The 14,224-nt window shown below is 36.5% G+C and overlaps 1 protein-coding gene across 4 annotated transcripts; it reads left to right on the top strand.

Annotated features, from left to right (window-relative positions):
* Nucleotides 1-2,086: 2,086 nt before the first annotated feature.
* On the top strand, nt 2,087-13,512 carry LOC140145465 (2-iminobutanoate/2-iminopropanoate deaminase-like). 4 transcript variants are annotated; one of them, XM_072167175.1, is made up of 7 exons: nt 2,280-2,431; nt 3,797-3,883; nt 5,584-5,686; nt 6,314-6,368; nt 8,079-8,147; nt 11,827-11,882; nt 13,296-13,512. In XM_072167175.1, the coding sequence occupies exons 2-7, from the start codon at nt 3,813-3,815 to the stop codon at nt 13,371-13,373; spliced, it is 432 nt and encodes a 143-aa protein (XP_072023276.1). In that variant the 5' UTR covers nt 2,280-2,431; nt 3,797-3,812; the 3' UTR covers nt 13,374-13,512. The 4 variants fall into 4 exon arrangements, with proteins under 4 accessions (XP_072023278.1, XP_072023276.1, XP_072023275.1 ...); XM_072167174.1 differs by having other exon boundaries at nt 3,800-3,883; nt 13,296-13,511; XM_072167176.1 differs by having other exon boundaries at nt 2,291-2,378; nt 3,800-3,883.
* The last annotated feature ends 712 nt before the right edge of the window (nt 13,513-14,224 follow it).

Below are 14,224 nucleotides of genomic sequence, written 5' to 3'. Positions count from 1 at the left end.
CTTATTAATCAGAAAGAGTGGCGAATTATAGCTTAAATAAAAGTGTAAAGCCTATACATAAATTTGAGTTGCCAAAAAGTCGCATTTTTATAATTATTGAGAAAATAGGTCCGCGAATTAAAAAATGGCAGAATCGGGTTTGCAGTCTTGAGAGCATGTCAAAACAGTGAGGGCGCTGTTCGCGGCCTCCTAGCGCGAAAACGAGATGGAAGAACCCCATACATTGAAACATATGTTAAACTTTCATCGATTTGCAATCGACTGGTCATCATAAAATATTTTAAAACGAGCCCAAAAGGCCTCAAAATGAGCAAAGAAACCCGGTGTTTTTACACGTGTTTCAATGGGAAGATTATTTAGTGGTGTGCGCCCTTCGAAGGGCCTAGGCGTAAAATCGTGCTCTTGAGAGATTCAGCCAAAATTGAAGTTGGCTTTCGATTAAATTGCGATTTTTTGAAATATATAGATAGTTTTTATGTTAGTGAATATATTTAATGCGTTTTAGATGCAAGTCGCGCTAAGTTTATTCTCTCAGAGGCCTTCAAAGTTAAAGAAACTGTCAAAAATTGTGAGAAAACTAATATTTCTCAGATTTGAAGCAAAATTGTCTTAAGGTGACAAATCGGCACAAGTCTTTAAACCTCTCAAATCTTAATTATTTTATAGGGGGGTGATTGTTGTAAAATCATTAATATATAGACCTTTGCCATTATGAAACCTAATTTCTTTTCATTTTAAAGCGGTTTTAGCAGATAAACGGTCTAAAACTATATGTTGAGAATTGGTATTTAATGCAAATCTAGGGAAATAAGCACAAATGGTCAAAATGTTGAAAATGTGCACATTTTTGGAATGCACCATGTATCTTTGATAGGACATTTCTCTTGATGTGGATGTCACAGAGCACTCAAACCTTGAGTGTTTTACTCAAAACATTTTATATTTCAAGAAAAATATTTAAAAATTCGATTTTATGAACATCATTATTCCTTGAAGGGCCTAGGCGTAAAATCGTGCTCTTGAGAGATTCAGCCAAAATTGAAGTTGGCTTTCGATTAAATTGCGGTTTTTGATTTATATAGATAGTTTTTATGTTAGTGAATATATTTAATGCGTTTTAGATGCAAGTCGCGCTAAGTTTATTCTCTCAGAGGCCTTCAAAGTTAAAGAAACTGTCAAAAATTGTGAGAAATCTAATATTTCTCAGATTTGAAGCAAAATTGTCTTAAGGTGACAAATCGGCACAAGTCTTTAAACCTCTCAAATCTTAATTATTTTATAGGGGGGTGATTGTTGTAAAATCATTAATATATAGACCTTTGCCATTATGAAACCTAATTTCTTTTCATTTTAAAGCGGTTTTAGCAGATAAACGGTCTAAAACTATATGTTGAGAATTGGTATTTAATGCAAATCTAGGAAATAAGCACAAATGGTCAAAATGTTGAAAATGTGCACATTTTTGGAATGCACCATGTATCTTTGATAGGACATTTCTCTTGATGTGGATGTCACAGAGCACTCAAACCTTGAGTGTTTTACTCAAAACATTTTATATTTCAAGAAAAATATTTAAAAATTCGATTTTATGAACATCATTATTCCTTGAAGGGGACACACCAATAAATAAATGCGACATTTGTGTAACCCTAATGAGTTCCGGTAAAAAACAGAAACTTTTTGAGGTATTTTGGGCTGGTCTGTAGACTTATTAATCAGAAAGAGTGGCGAATTATAGCTTAAATAAAAGTGTAAAGCCTATACATAAATTTGAGTCGCCAAAAAGTCGCATTTTATAATTATTGAGAAAATAGGTCCGCGAATTAAAAAATGGCAGAATCGGGTTTGCAGTCTCGAAAGCAAAAAAAAAACAGTGAGGGCGCTGTTCGCTCCCTCCTCGCGCGAAAACGAGATGGAAGAACCCCTATACATTGAAACATATGTTAAACTTTCATCGATTTGCAATCGACTGGTCATCATAAAATATTTTAAAACGAGCCCAAAAGGCCTCAAAATGAGCAAAGAAACCCGGTGTTTTTACACGTGTTTCAATGGGAAGATTATTTAGTGGTGTGCGCCCTCCAACGTGCCTCATCTCTAAAACGTGTTTACTTTGCTGAATGATCAAGATCAGCTGAGATTTTGTCTAAAAAAATTGCGGCATGGCAGGTATTGTAAGAAGGATTGTAAACACTGCTGCTGCACCGAAAGCTGTCGGTCCGTACAGGTAAATATGCACTCATCGTCTGAAATTCTCATGTATTCACATGTGATGTGACCTTTGACCGAAAGTGTGAAGGCTGAATACTCACAATTTTGGGACCAATTTTATCACTTGTCGATTGAATTGAGTTGACATCCATTGGTTCCGGGCATTGGTTGAAGCTTAGCTTAAGTTTTGTTTAAAAGCTAAATTATAATATTTAGTCATGTATGTATTTTATTTAATGTCTGCCTATGTCTGACTCTCTATGTAGCCTATAAATATTAAATATTGAGACTTTCATGGAATACATGAATAGGCTATCAGCTCAGATGAGATCATGGGTCAGATTTTCATTTTAACAAAATTGCATTGTATTCCACACACCGTCATCGTCCCTATATCTTCGTGTCAAAATTGCCGTGATAGTACGATGAATCCTCACGTTTTTCAACAGCTACGCATAGTGTGATTTTGTTCGAGATAGGCCGAGCGAGTCAGGCTAAGCATACAATTTGAGATTTTGAGAGCCTGCCACACTGTTTCTATTCTATGTTTTTACGATTTTTGCATGATCAGTATATGGCTGGCCGTAACCGCCACAACGTGACGTGGAGCTGCTACGCGTAGCTTACTTTTCGCTTCAGCGGAGCTAAATTGACCAATCATGTTAGATCTTTTCATTACGCGGAGCCAGTGGATGCATCCTCGTTCCAGAGTCAGAGAGAGAAAACTCTTGCCAAAATTAATGTTTACTATGGGGATTTTAAATGAATCGATTGTAAATAAACCACGACCAGTTGTACAGGATCAATACCATTGTTTGATTAGTGTATAGTCAATGTTACCTTGCATGCTTGTGTCATGTGTGTGGCGTGTTAATTGTTTGTTTGTTTGTCTACTCTGTCAGGCCAGGATCACTGACACCCACGGTACTGATACTGTCATACTATCACGGTGATCATATTGTTGAATGTTGTTGACTTTAAAATAATCATGATGCAGTCATGTCTACAGTAGAATTCACCACGACCTTTGAAGGACTTACATGTAAACCCCATTAAAAGCTATTAAACCAAGATAACACTCAATGAAAACAGCTCAACTATGTTACATCAGATCTTCTCTGGTTAAATACACACTGCACTTGTGTCTACTCTGTTTTACCTGTGCAATGAGCAATTTTATATACAGCCTAATATTAACTCTCTTCACGCTGGTGTCGACTGCAGACGACAAGTTTCAATTTTTTTTTAATTCAAAAATTTCAGTTATTTAATTTTCATAACCATATTTGGAATAAGCATGAAAAATGCATTAAAATGAGTACCGGGTACCAACAAGCCTAGTATTGGTCGAGTAGTTCTTAAGATAGCCCTTGATGATATTTTGAGAAAATATTTCAAAACTTCCAATTTTTTTCCGTTGAAGCGCATGGCTAGCACGCAGAGCATTAAGTAGCACAAGTAACATAACACACAATGCCCGCCTTGTGTTATCAATTAGTAAACATATTTTTTTAGACTTTGGTCAATGTCAGCTTGAGTATTCATGAGCTGATATTGAACTTTTAACTCATCATCTATAATTAAGTAGCACTGGATACATCATGGCAGCAAATATAAGAAGGGTTGTAGATACTGCTGGTGCACCAAGAGTTTCTGCTGTAGCCCCAATCAGGTATGTTTTGCTATTATAAAATGAAAGTTTCTGGCAAGTTTCTGGCCAGTCACCCACCCTCGTCATTTGTTCATTTCGGCAAAAACTTAAAATAGTACGGCAAGCCTCGAAATAAGCAGATCTGGACCAGGAGCCACACATTTGGAAAAAGCGGCTCCTGGTCCTGTGATTATCTAGTGAACCAGGAGCCATTTTTAAAGAGCTAGGAGTCATTTCGATTTTAATTGTACACATTAAATACAAAAACCAGTTTAACTACCAGGCTCTAAATGTTTGTTTAAATGTAGAGCCTGGTTCACTTGATTTTGGTGTGGACCAGGAACCAAAATGTTATGACCATGGGTAAATGGCTCTTGGGTGCCTGCTTATTTCGAGGCTTGTAGTACGGTATTGAAGGGGCTCCGGACCTTTCACCCTTCAGGAAAACTTGATTATTTGACTCACGACACAGTTATCTGCTCCAAGATTTTACGCTTCACAAATCCCGGGGTCACGGTATATCAAAACAACGAATCCACGCAGAGCGATACGACACAGAGTTTTGTTTCAAGTATATCATGAATATTATGCATTTATTATAGGCTAAATAGCAACAACCTTGACATCTTGCATTCTTGTACTTGTAAATGCTCTTGAAATGAACACAATCACACGGGTTTTCCCATTCAAACACGAGTAAAAGTACTGTAGAAAAACTTGTTTCGTGTCCAGATCGGCCATGTTGTCCGGAGTGCCAAACTTTGAGTTTCGAACGCACACTTGAAGCAAAACACCCAAGAAAGCGCACAAAGGGGGGTGCCCGAACCACTGGAGGATCTAAACAAGAATCAAGGTCACAAATTTAAGATTGTTTTAAAATGACCAAATGGCACTTACAGGTATTAAAGTTATAATTGAAAATTGAGATAGAAATAATCAAAAATATCAACTCTCAAAATGTCAGACATGTCAATATCCATTTTTTTGCACTTTTAGATGAAATGTTTTTCAAGTTATTAATGAATTTTCATTTGAGTTGTGAGGAGAGACTTGTGCCTGCAGGAATACGAGTGCCTTGATTATGCGGTCTCATCATGGATGTAACCTTTCAGTTTTCTTCATACTTTGTCAATGGTTTCCTGATTTGTTGACCATTTTTAAAATCAACTTCAGAACATTGTGCAGATTTAAACTTAGAAAGCATATTTCAACTTTCCTGATATTTTCCATTGAAGACTTCCTTCCGGCTCATTTTGGCTAATATTCAGTGATCCACCCAGTGAATGTGTAAAAAAAAAATGTAGGCCTACGGTACATAAATTTACCTAAAAGTGAAGGATAAATCATTACAATAAATTGTCATCAGGTATTTTTGAAATGAAAAATGTGGCAAAATAGGGTAAAAACAGCACTGGAGTATTGACAAAATTGAAGCCCAGTGTAGCAGGCTATGCCAGCACATCTATGCAGGCCTACATTGTAGTATGACACTATAACAAAAAGTACCAAAAAGCTGAATTTTTATGATTTTTATGATCCTCCAGATGAGCAGGGCAGCCATCAAGAAATTAGGAAGATTTGTGTCCAGATTGATATGAAGTACCAAGTTACTTAAAAATCAAAGTGACCAAGTTCTGATAGTAAAGAAGTTACAATGAATGTCAAATTTTGGCAAGATTGAAAAACTAAAAAAATGTGTCTTTTTTTTTTTTGTTCTATAGTCAAGCAGTTGCTGTTGGGAACACCCTGTATGTGTCAGGTCAGGTCGGTATTGACCCTAGCACTGGTAAACTGGTTGAAGGAGTGGAGCAACAATGTCATCAGGTAAGAAGATTACTTGATAGCTAACATCCTGTATGTGTCAGGTCAGGTCGGTATTGACCCTAGCACTGGTAAACTGGTGGAAGGAGTGGAGCAACAATGTCATCAGGTAAGAAGATTACTTGATAGCTAACACCCTGTATGTGTCAGGTCAGGTTGGTATTGACCCCAGCACTGGTAAACTGGTAGAAGGAGTGGAGCAACAATGTCATCAGGTAAGAAGATTACTTGATAGCTAACACCCTGTATGTGTCAGGTCAGGTCGGTATTGACCCCAGCACTGGTAAACTGGTAGAAGGCGTAGAGCAACAATGTCATCAGGTAAGAAGATTACTTGATAGCTAATAACCTGTATGTGTCAGGCCAGGAAAATTGTCATAGTTTATTTTGACTAGACGGATGCAAAATTGGGCTATTTTCCAAATATAATTAAGACAAATTTGAAAAAGGACCCTCCATACACCAAAATTGGCCTAGAAAAAGGGGCCATTGATATACCAAAGGGTCTAAAATGCTACCCCTAGCCTGTTTGCGGTACATCCCCGTATGGTCATTTGTACTGAATCCCCCCTGGGCTTTTACCACTTCAAGTTAGCTTGAATACCATACCTTATGTTTTAATTGTTGCAGGTGCTGAAGAATATTGGCAAGATCTTGGAAGACCAGGGTATTGATTACAACAATGGTATGTGTGAGATATACGGTAGAGGTGATGAAAGTATGATACAATAACAATGCTTTACCCAATTGTTTACTATTAAGTGAACTTCAGTGTCTTTTAGCAAGCTACACTTTTGCCCATTTTGGATATAGTGTTATAAAACCTGCTATTTGGTAGCCCAATTTGGTGTGCAGTTCTACCATGATTATTTCATTTTTGCCCTCAGTTTCAAATACTGGACCAAAACAGATAACATTATGTGACCAGAAATCAGGCTAAAGTCAGCAATATTGAAACTGAGATAAAAGGTTTATTACTTTGCAACCAAGTATTCAAGAGGCCTGGGGATTGAACATCAGTAAGTGTAGGTATTGAGCATGTTATTAGTAATGGTGGTAATTCAATTTTCAAAATTTCCAACTTTAGCCTGAGTGGATCAGATTGGGTCACATATTTTGATTTCATCTTTCTTCGATGCAGCCTGTCATATATATCAAAATTCTTTCTGATTATTGCTGAATTCATGTAAAATTGTAACATTTCACACAGTAAGTGCCTTAAGGGAACTGGAATGAGCGTTTTGAGCGTTTCGGCAGTATTTTTTGTGGGACATGAGAGCACATCAGACCTATCGAATTGCATTCTGAATACGAAGAATGTCTTTCTGATATCAAATAATTTTCATTTTATGAAATTCACGATAAAATACAAATTTTATGACAAATTATTAAATTTTGTTATTTTTCACATTTTGGAGATATAACAGTCCTCAAAGTAAATTTTATAAATTTAATGATATAGTCTTAAAATGTATGTAGCTGGGAGGAAAAGCAGACGAAAAATTGAAAAACTTGACCTTTCATATTGAAGATATGGATTTTTTTCCCCCAAAAGACCTAATTTTGTTTTGGTGTTTTGGGAAAAAAATCCATATCTTCAATCTGAAAGGTCAAAATTTTCAATTGATCGTCGGCTTTTCATCCCACCTACATACACTTTAAGTATAAATCATCAGATTTATAAAGTTTACTTGAGCACTGTTAAGTATCAAAAATATCAATTTTTAATGATTTGCCATAACGTCATAAAATGTGTATTACATTGCAAATTTCAAAAAATCAAACTTATTTGATATCAGAAGCTAAGGCCATTCTTTGTATTCAGAATGCAATTTGATATGTCTGATGTGCTCTAATGTCCCACAATAAATACTGTCCAAACGTTCATACCCCTTCCCTTAATGGAAGCTGAGCACAATATTTTGCCTCTTAAAATTTCACTTGGTGCACAGATTTCAGCACACTTTTTTGCATTAGAGGGTGCAGTTTTGAATATTCCTGCAAAGTGAGACTATTGTAAGAATCAATATTCTAAACTCTTATCACCCTGTGTAATACAACATATTAAATACAGCACAAAGCAACTGGAAATCCAAGTATCCCAATTGCATAATCCATCGAACGCATATACAGCTTGTCTCAAAAAAATTGTGCAAGTGAAAAGCGCCCTCTTTGGCAATTAGAAAATACCGTTGTGACAAATAGGTTGGCTTGTGGCATGCTGGCTCGGGTCACCTGCTCATCACTCCAAAGGGGGTCTGTGGTTCAAAACTGAGCCCCTGAAAATAACTTTTCTCTTCTTCTTCTCTCTTCCTTCTTTCCTTTCCTTCCGCCAAAAAGCAGTAAGAGAGTTATACGGTTAATGTGTATGTACAATTTTCTGTATTTATTGCAGTTGTGAAGACAACCGTTCTGATGGCTAGTATGAATGACTATAAGCAGATCAATGAGATATATGCTGGTTGTAAGTAAACATGGCCATAGAAAGAAACTACTCCCCATTCCAGAAAAATACAGCACTAAGTTTTTGGGATTAAAAAAATATTATCAAGTTCTGCCAAATGAAACATAGCTCAATCTTAATCCTTTAGTTATTCCTAACTGGAGATAAAAGAAAAAGTTCATTTATTTTACTAATTTCTTGAAAAAAGAGCCAAAAACATGCATTTTTGGCATGTTTCCTGCCAATCGAGTCACAAAAATCACAGACTTGGAACAAGTCTAAGCATTCAAAATCTTGAGTATATGCCAAAATTTTGCTCTAATTTTCACTTTTTTGTGTTACTTTTATCAAATTGTTGGTTATAAGAATGAAACATGCCTTTTCCAAAAATTAGACTGTGTCAACTGAAATTAGTCTTAGTACAAGTCTTTGGGCATGATTGTCACAGCATAAGAAAAACACCCTAAAAACACATGCAATACATGCATTATTTTATTGCTAGTTAGGACTAACTAAAGGATTCGGATTCAGCTATGTTTTATTTGGCAAAACAGGATAATATTTTTTCAAGTTCTGTATTTTTCTGGAATAGGGGGTAGAGTCTGCCCATAACATGGACAAAAAACAGACTGTACAAGCAGTCAAAGTCTCGGCATCATCCGATAATGAAGGCCGATTGTTCCATAAAATCGCGAAGGTACGCAATGCTCTATTGGATATACGCACACAAAGGCACGCAACACTGGGGTGATTGTTAGACACGGCACATTCGAACAATCGTCCCTCATGAATATGCGAGAATTCACAGCATAGAATGCACTTTGACTGGTCTGTAGTAGTCTTAGGTCCATAAGGTAGGGCAACAAAATGTATATGGATCACACACAAATGGTGCAACGATCATGTTGCCAAATTACGGTAGAAGCGTACTTATGTTGACAGGACATCATACGCAAAGTAGCCTTTTTAATTTGGTTTTCAATTGAATACCTGAGTGGAAGAAGGGCCCAACTCCATCAAAACTGTTTATGAGATATTAAGAAAAAACTTAATAATTGGAAAAGTTTTATAGACAGAATGTTTTCATCTTCAGGGGACCTTTAATACATGAACGCACAACATTACATACATTCAAAATTATATATGATGTTTCCATGGCAACGGTACAGGGCTTAATACGAGTTGGAGTTGGGCCCTTCTTCCACTAATATAGTGCAAGTGCCAGTTCCGTAAGCAGATGTGTTATAAATAGCTACAGAAATTTGATAATTATCCATTAATTGTCCAAGTAGAAGCATGTAATATGTTGGCAAGAAAGTTTATTGTAGTGAAAAGCAGATTTCATGGATGAACACAAAATTCCTCTTTAACCCAATATTTGTGGAAGAAGGGCCCAACTCCATGGAGTTGGGCCTTTCTTTCATGAAAACCATGATTAAGTGTACGTGGAAGACTTTAGAGAGTGTATTTTGGCTCATCTTTCACACACAAGGAAGAACAGTCTGCAGGATGATGGGTCTAATTCATTTTGGTAAAAAATTGGAGTTGGGCCCTTCTTCCACTAAGGTATTCAATTATAAGACCAATCTTCTGTAATGCTTTTGTTGAGGGTGTCTGTCCCTCGTCTCTTTCATCAAAACAACTTCATTTAGAGGCTGTGTTTGTAGACGGAATTTTACGGTGCACTGCTACATACAACTACAGTGGAAACTCGTTAATACGAGATCGCCGGGGTCGGCATGTTTAGCTCGTATTAAGCGGAGTTCGTTTTAAAAGTCAAGTACAAAATATCTATCGGAAGACTGCATGTGTTAAGCCTAAAGTCGGCTCAGTGGGCTGTACAAGCAAAACTTCACTGGTCGAGTCTGCATAGCCGTCTTCATTATTTTATACTAGATTTGCAGCCTCCGAGCAATGTCACAATTTGAAATTCCCTCAATCGGTATGATAGGCTAATAATTGTTTTTGATTTTCGGTAAGAGGCATTTTTCTCACAGCTTTCTGATGAAATTCAGATGATTTTCTGAAGCTGATTATTGTACACAATTATACGGCGATATCGGACTTTCCCCTACTTCCAGCAGCTAGTAAACATGCCTTGAAGGGTTTCCCACTTTCGATCCCAAGGACGGACTTCCGCGTTTGCGATTGGCTAATCTGATATGTCGTCAGCAATAATTGGCCTTAAACAGGAAGCCCCGTCTGGCCAGTTCTCCACAGAAGAACTGACTTACACCTGTTACTTTGATGACAGACAGAACAGAATTTACATGGATAAATTTCAACCTTGACTAATTCCCCAAGGAACTTGAACCAAAAGTGGGGCTTTCACTTTAAGCTGGTTTCATACTACCCCCTGCCGCTTGCCGCTGAGCGGCGTGGCGCACGCGCATTGCAGACATACGGACACAATCAAGGCTTGTCATTGGTTGAAACGCCCTGCCGCTTGCTGCAGCGGCAAGCGGCAGGAAAGTATGCTGGGGGCATTAAATGGCAAATTTCGTCATGACTTGATTTTATAACATCTAAAAATAGGAAAGGGAATCCTCATTTGCCGTAAAAGTGATGTCTCGAGCGAGTATTTTGTCAACTTTTCACATGATTTACATCATATATTTACCTTGGGAAATTAGCTCGTTTTATCCATCATAGAAACAATAGAAAACAAAAGCTTTGACTGACAGCAAGTGCTCGTATTATGCGGATTTCGTTTTATTTACCTCGTATTAAACAGGTTATTTTGTACAGTAAATAATACGGGAAAATCGGGACCACGAGTTTCTGTTCGTAGTAAGCGGTTTCTCGCATTAAGCGATCTCGTATTAACGAGTTTCCACTGTATTTATTTAAAAATGAGGATCACAAAATGTTAGTGTAAAAGAGATGTACACTTGAATTCCTTTTAGGACTTTTGGAAACAAAAACATTAACAATAAAAATCATAAGAAAATGGACATATGTGACCCGCTCTGACAAAACCAGGAACAGTCACATTTTTGACATTTCATGATTTGAATAAAAATGTAAGCACTAGACAACAAGCTTTAAAGTGATACCAAAATTATATAAATAGCATCAATACTTTTCAAGATATGGATAATTTTGTAAATTATACCTTGATATTTTTACCAAATTGCTATTCTGAGTAATGGGCCAATTAGTTTCCTGTCTTACACAGGATTGAATAGAGATTATCATAGTTCAACTTTTATTGATTAATATAAACCTCTTTTTAATAAATGCTAACAGTCACATTTTGACATTTCATGATTTGAATAAAAATGTAAGCACTAGACAACAAGCTTTAAAGTGATACCAAAATTATATAAATAGCATCAATACTTTTCAAGATATGGATAATTTTGTAAATTATACCTTGATATTTTTACCAAATTGCTATTCTGAGTAATGGGCCAATTAGTTTCATGTCTTACACAGGATTGAATAGAGATTATCATAGTTCAACTTTTATTTATTGATTAAATAAACCTCTTTTTAATAAGTGCTTTCAAGGAATTGAAAGTCCACTTAGTCCCACAGTCAAATACCATGAAATTAAGAATTCCAAAATTTCATTTTTTATGGGAATGTTAAAAAGGCCTGTAACTCGAAAAATGTCTGGCGACTTGTTCCGGGTTTTGTTGGAGTTGGTCACATTCCTACGTACCATGTCTTACATTTTTTTACTGTTTTGTTACAGATTTCAAAGCTCCATATCCTGCCAGGGCAGCATATCAAGTAGCATGTCTTCCATTGGTGAGTGTATAGATAACTCAACCTATTTGCTCTTTGCACGGATCCGCCACCTTGCTACCAAAACGAGGTTCTTCCTGCAAACGCATGCGCAAATTGTACATTTTTGTTTCTTGCACTTTTCTAGCAAGGCACCAGAAGGCTTGTGCAAAGCATACGCGGTAATGATAAAGCATGCGTTTAATAGGCGTATGTGAATATGCTATGTATGCACACATATTGTGCGCTTTGCGTGTAGAACCTCGCTTTGAGATGACCGTGTGATCGGTGAATAATATCGCATGTTTACATTCTGCTGTTTCATACAAGACAAAATAATTACAGCAATATCCATGTCATTATAGACCACGTAAAATCTTTTCAAATCTCAACTTGCAAAAGCTTTGTTGTTTTAATTTGGTGATATTATGTAGGATGTAGCTCCTGTAAGTTTAAAAAAAAAAAAAAAATGTAAATGAATGTAGATATTTATATAGCGCTTTATGCCGTAAACAGCCTCAAAGCGCTTTACATTTATTCCGCCGTCATTAGAATATGTCGGAACCACGTTTGCAGCCTACAATTGGCGCAGGGTTCATCAGTACAACGACTGTGACAACCCCTAACAGCTTCCCATTACACCTGGGTGGGGTGAGGCAAGCGAGGCAAAGCGCCTTGCCCAAAGGCGCAACACGGAGGTGGGACGGGACTCGAACCCATGCACATCAAGCAAGTTCTCAGATTATGAGTCCAAGGCCGTAACCACTGAGCCACCGTGCCCTACTTTATGTCAACTATAAATTTATAGTAAAAATTGGAAATTAAATCTGTTAAAAAGCATTTTACTATAAATTTTGCTACAGACATTCAGGTGTTAGAATTAAACCACAAATAAATTTAAATATTATTCTTTGTGTGTGGGGGTGCGTTTGTAAATGGTTCTAACTGTGGAGGTGTGTGTGTGTTTTGTCACATTCAAACTGCGGAGTCTGCTAACAACCGTGGAGCTCCACAGTTGGAGATAACCTCAAAAATGGGGTTTTTGAGCCATAGAGGGGGGTATACCACCTGTCATTTTCTGATTAGAGCAACCTCCACAGTATGGCGGTTGCTGTGAAATTTGTGTAAAAAAATCTCCCCAGTTTGAATGTGGGTGTGTGAATCTCCCCAGTTGGGTGTGTGTGGTGGTGTTTTACACAACTTCAGAGTATTCTGGAAGAAAAAAGTTTTAATACTTTTCATGTCCTTAAACAACACAGCTATATATTTATGTAGTCATTGTGTTATTAACAATATATTTTGTTTTAAAAAAAGAAATATAATATGGGCCTACCTTTGGGTGTATAATGTATGTATTAAAATAAACTGAACTGCATCATTCTAAATTTCATACATCTTAAAGTTTAACCTTTTCTATTTTCTTTTACTTTGTAACAGAACTGTCAGGTGGAGATTGAATGCATAGCAATACTAGGCAAGATTATTGATGATACATCAAGTGGCGGCAAATTGTAACCAGGAGTACCAAGTGAACGATATCAAGTCAGATAGCACATGCAAATCCATCTATAAAATACCTGTTTTTTTCCTACATTGTATTTGCCCATTGCATGCTTCCGCCATAAGTGAGATCCGCTTCAACGTGTCATGAATAGAAGTGTTTTAACTTATGTTTAATACTTACAAGTACTTAGAAATACTTACAAGTGCTTCATAGTACTTAAAATACTTTTAAAAGTACTTAAATGCTAAAATTCTTAAAATACTTAAGTACTTAAAATACTTAAGAGTACTTCAGTACTTTTAAGTACTTTTAAGTATTTTAATACTTAGAGTACTTAAAAGTACTCTAAGTATTAAAATACTTTTGTTGTCTTGTTTAATTGTAACACTTTGAGTTGGTAAACAGTTCGTTCTAAAAAGTACTCAAAGTACTTAAAAGTATTCAACATACATTGGGCAGTGTTAAGTAACATTGGCCAATGTTATATACAGTGGAACATTGTTAACAAACAATTGTCAGGGCCTCAGATTTTAATTTGTGTTAATTATCTGCTCCAGCTCCAGTGATACCTCATGCATATTTGTCTGGGCAGGATTGCAATCTGTTCTCTGGAGGAACATGAAAAGTAGCACTACAACTCTTATATGTGACCATCCTCCACAACTGAGCCCGGATGTATTTGCCATTTTCTCTTATTGCCGTTTTTCACTGGTTCATACTGCGCTTTGATCTTGATGTAACAGCGCTATATCAAATGTACTTTTGTATGTATGTATGTATGTATGTCGCCAATGCCACTATTGAGATATGCTCCATCGAACTTAACAATAAACAATAGGAAACAAAGGATTTATTGACCTTT

This window comes from Amphiura filiformis, unplaced genomic scaffold, assembly GCF_039555335.1.
Source record: "Amphiura filiformis unplaced genomic scaffold, Afil_fr2py scaffold_298, whole genome shotgun sequence".
Taxonomy (NCBI): domain Eukaryota; kingdom Metazoa; phylum Echinodermata; class Ophiuroidea; order Amphilepidida; family Amphiuridae; genus Amphiura; species Amphiura filiformis.
The sequence above is the reverse complement of the archived record's forward strand: the minus strand, read 5'-3'. Positions and strand labels throughout refer to the sequence as shown.

Bases quoted from the DNA above. Each gene is read 5' to 3' on its own strand.
- LOC140145465 (XM_072167175.1), top strand. From the start codon at position 3,813: ATGGCAGCAAATATAAGAAGGGTTGTAGATACTGCTGGTGCACCAAGA. The intron at 5,687-6,313 runs GTAAGAAGATTA...TAATTGTTGCAG, and splicing joins TGGAGCAACAATGTCATCAG to GTGCTGAAGAATATTGGCAA. The intron at 11,883-13,295 runs GTGAGTGTATAG...ACTTTGTAACAG, and splicing joins AAGTAGCATGTCTTCCATTG to AACTGTCAGGTGGAGATTGA.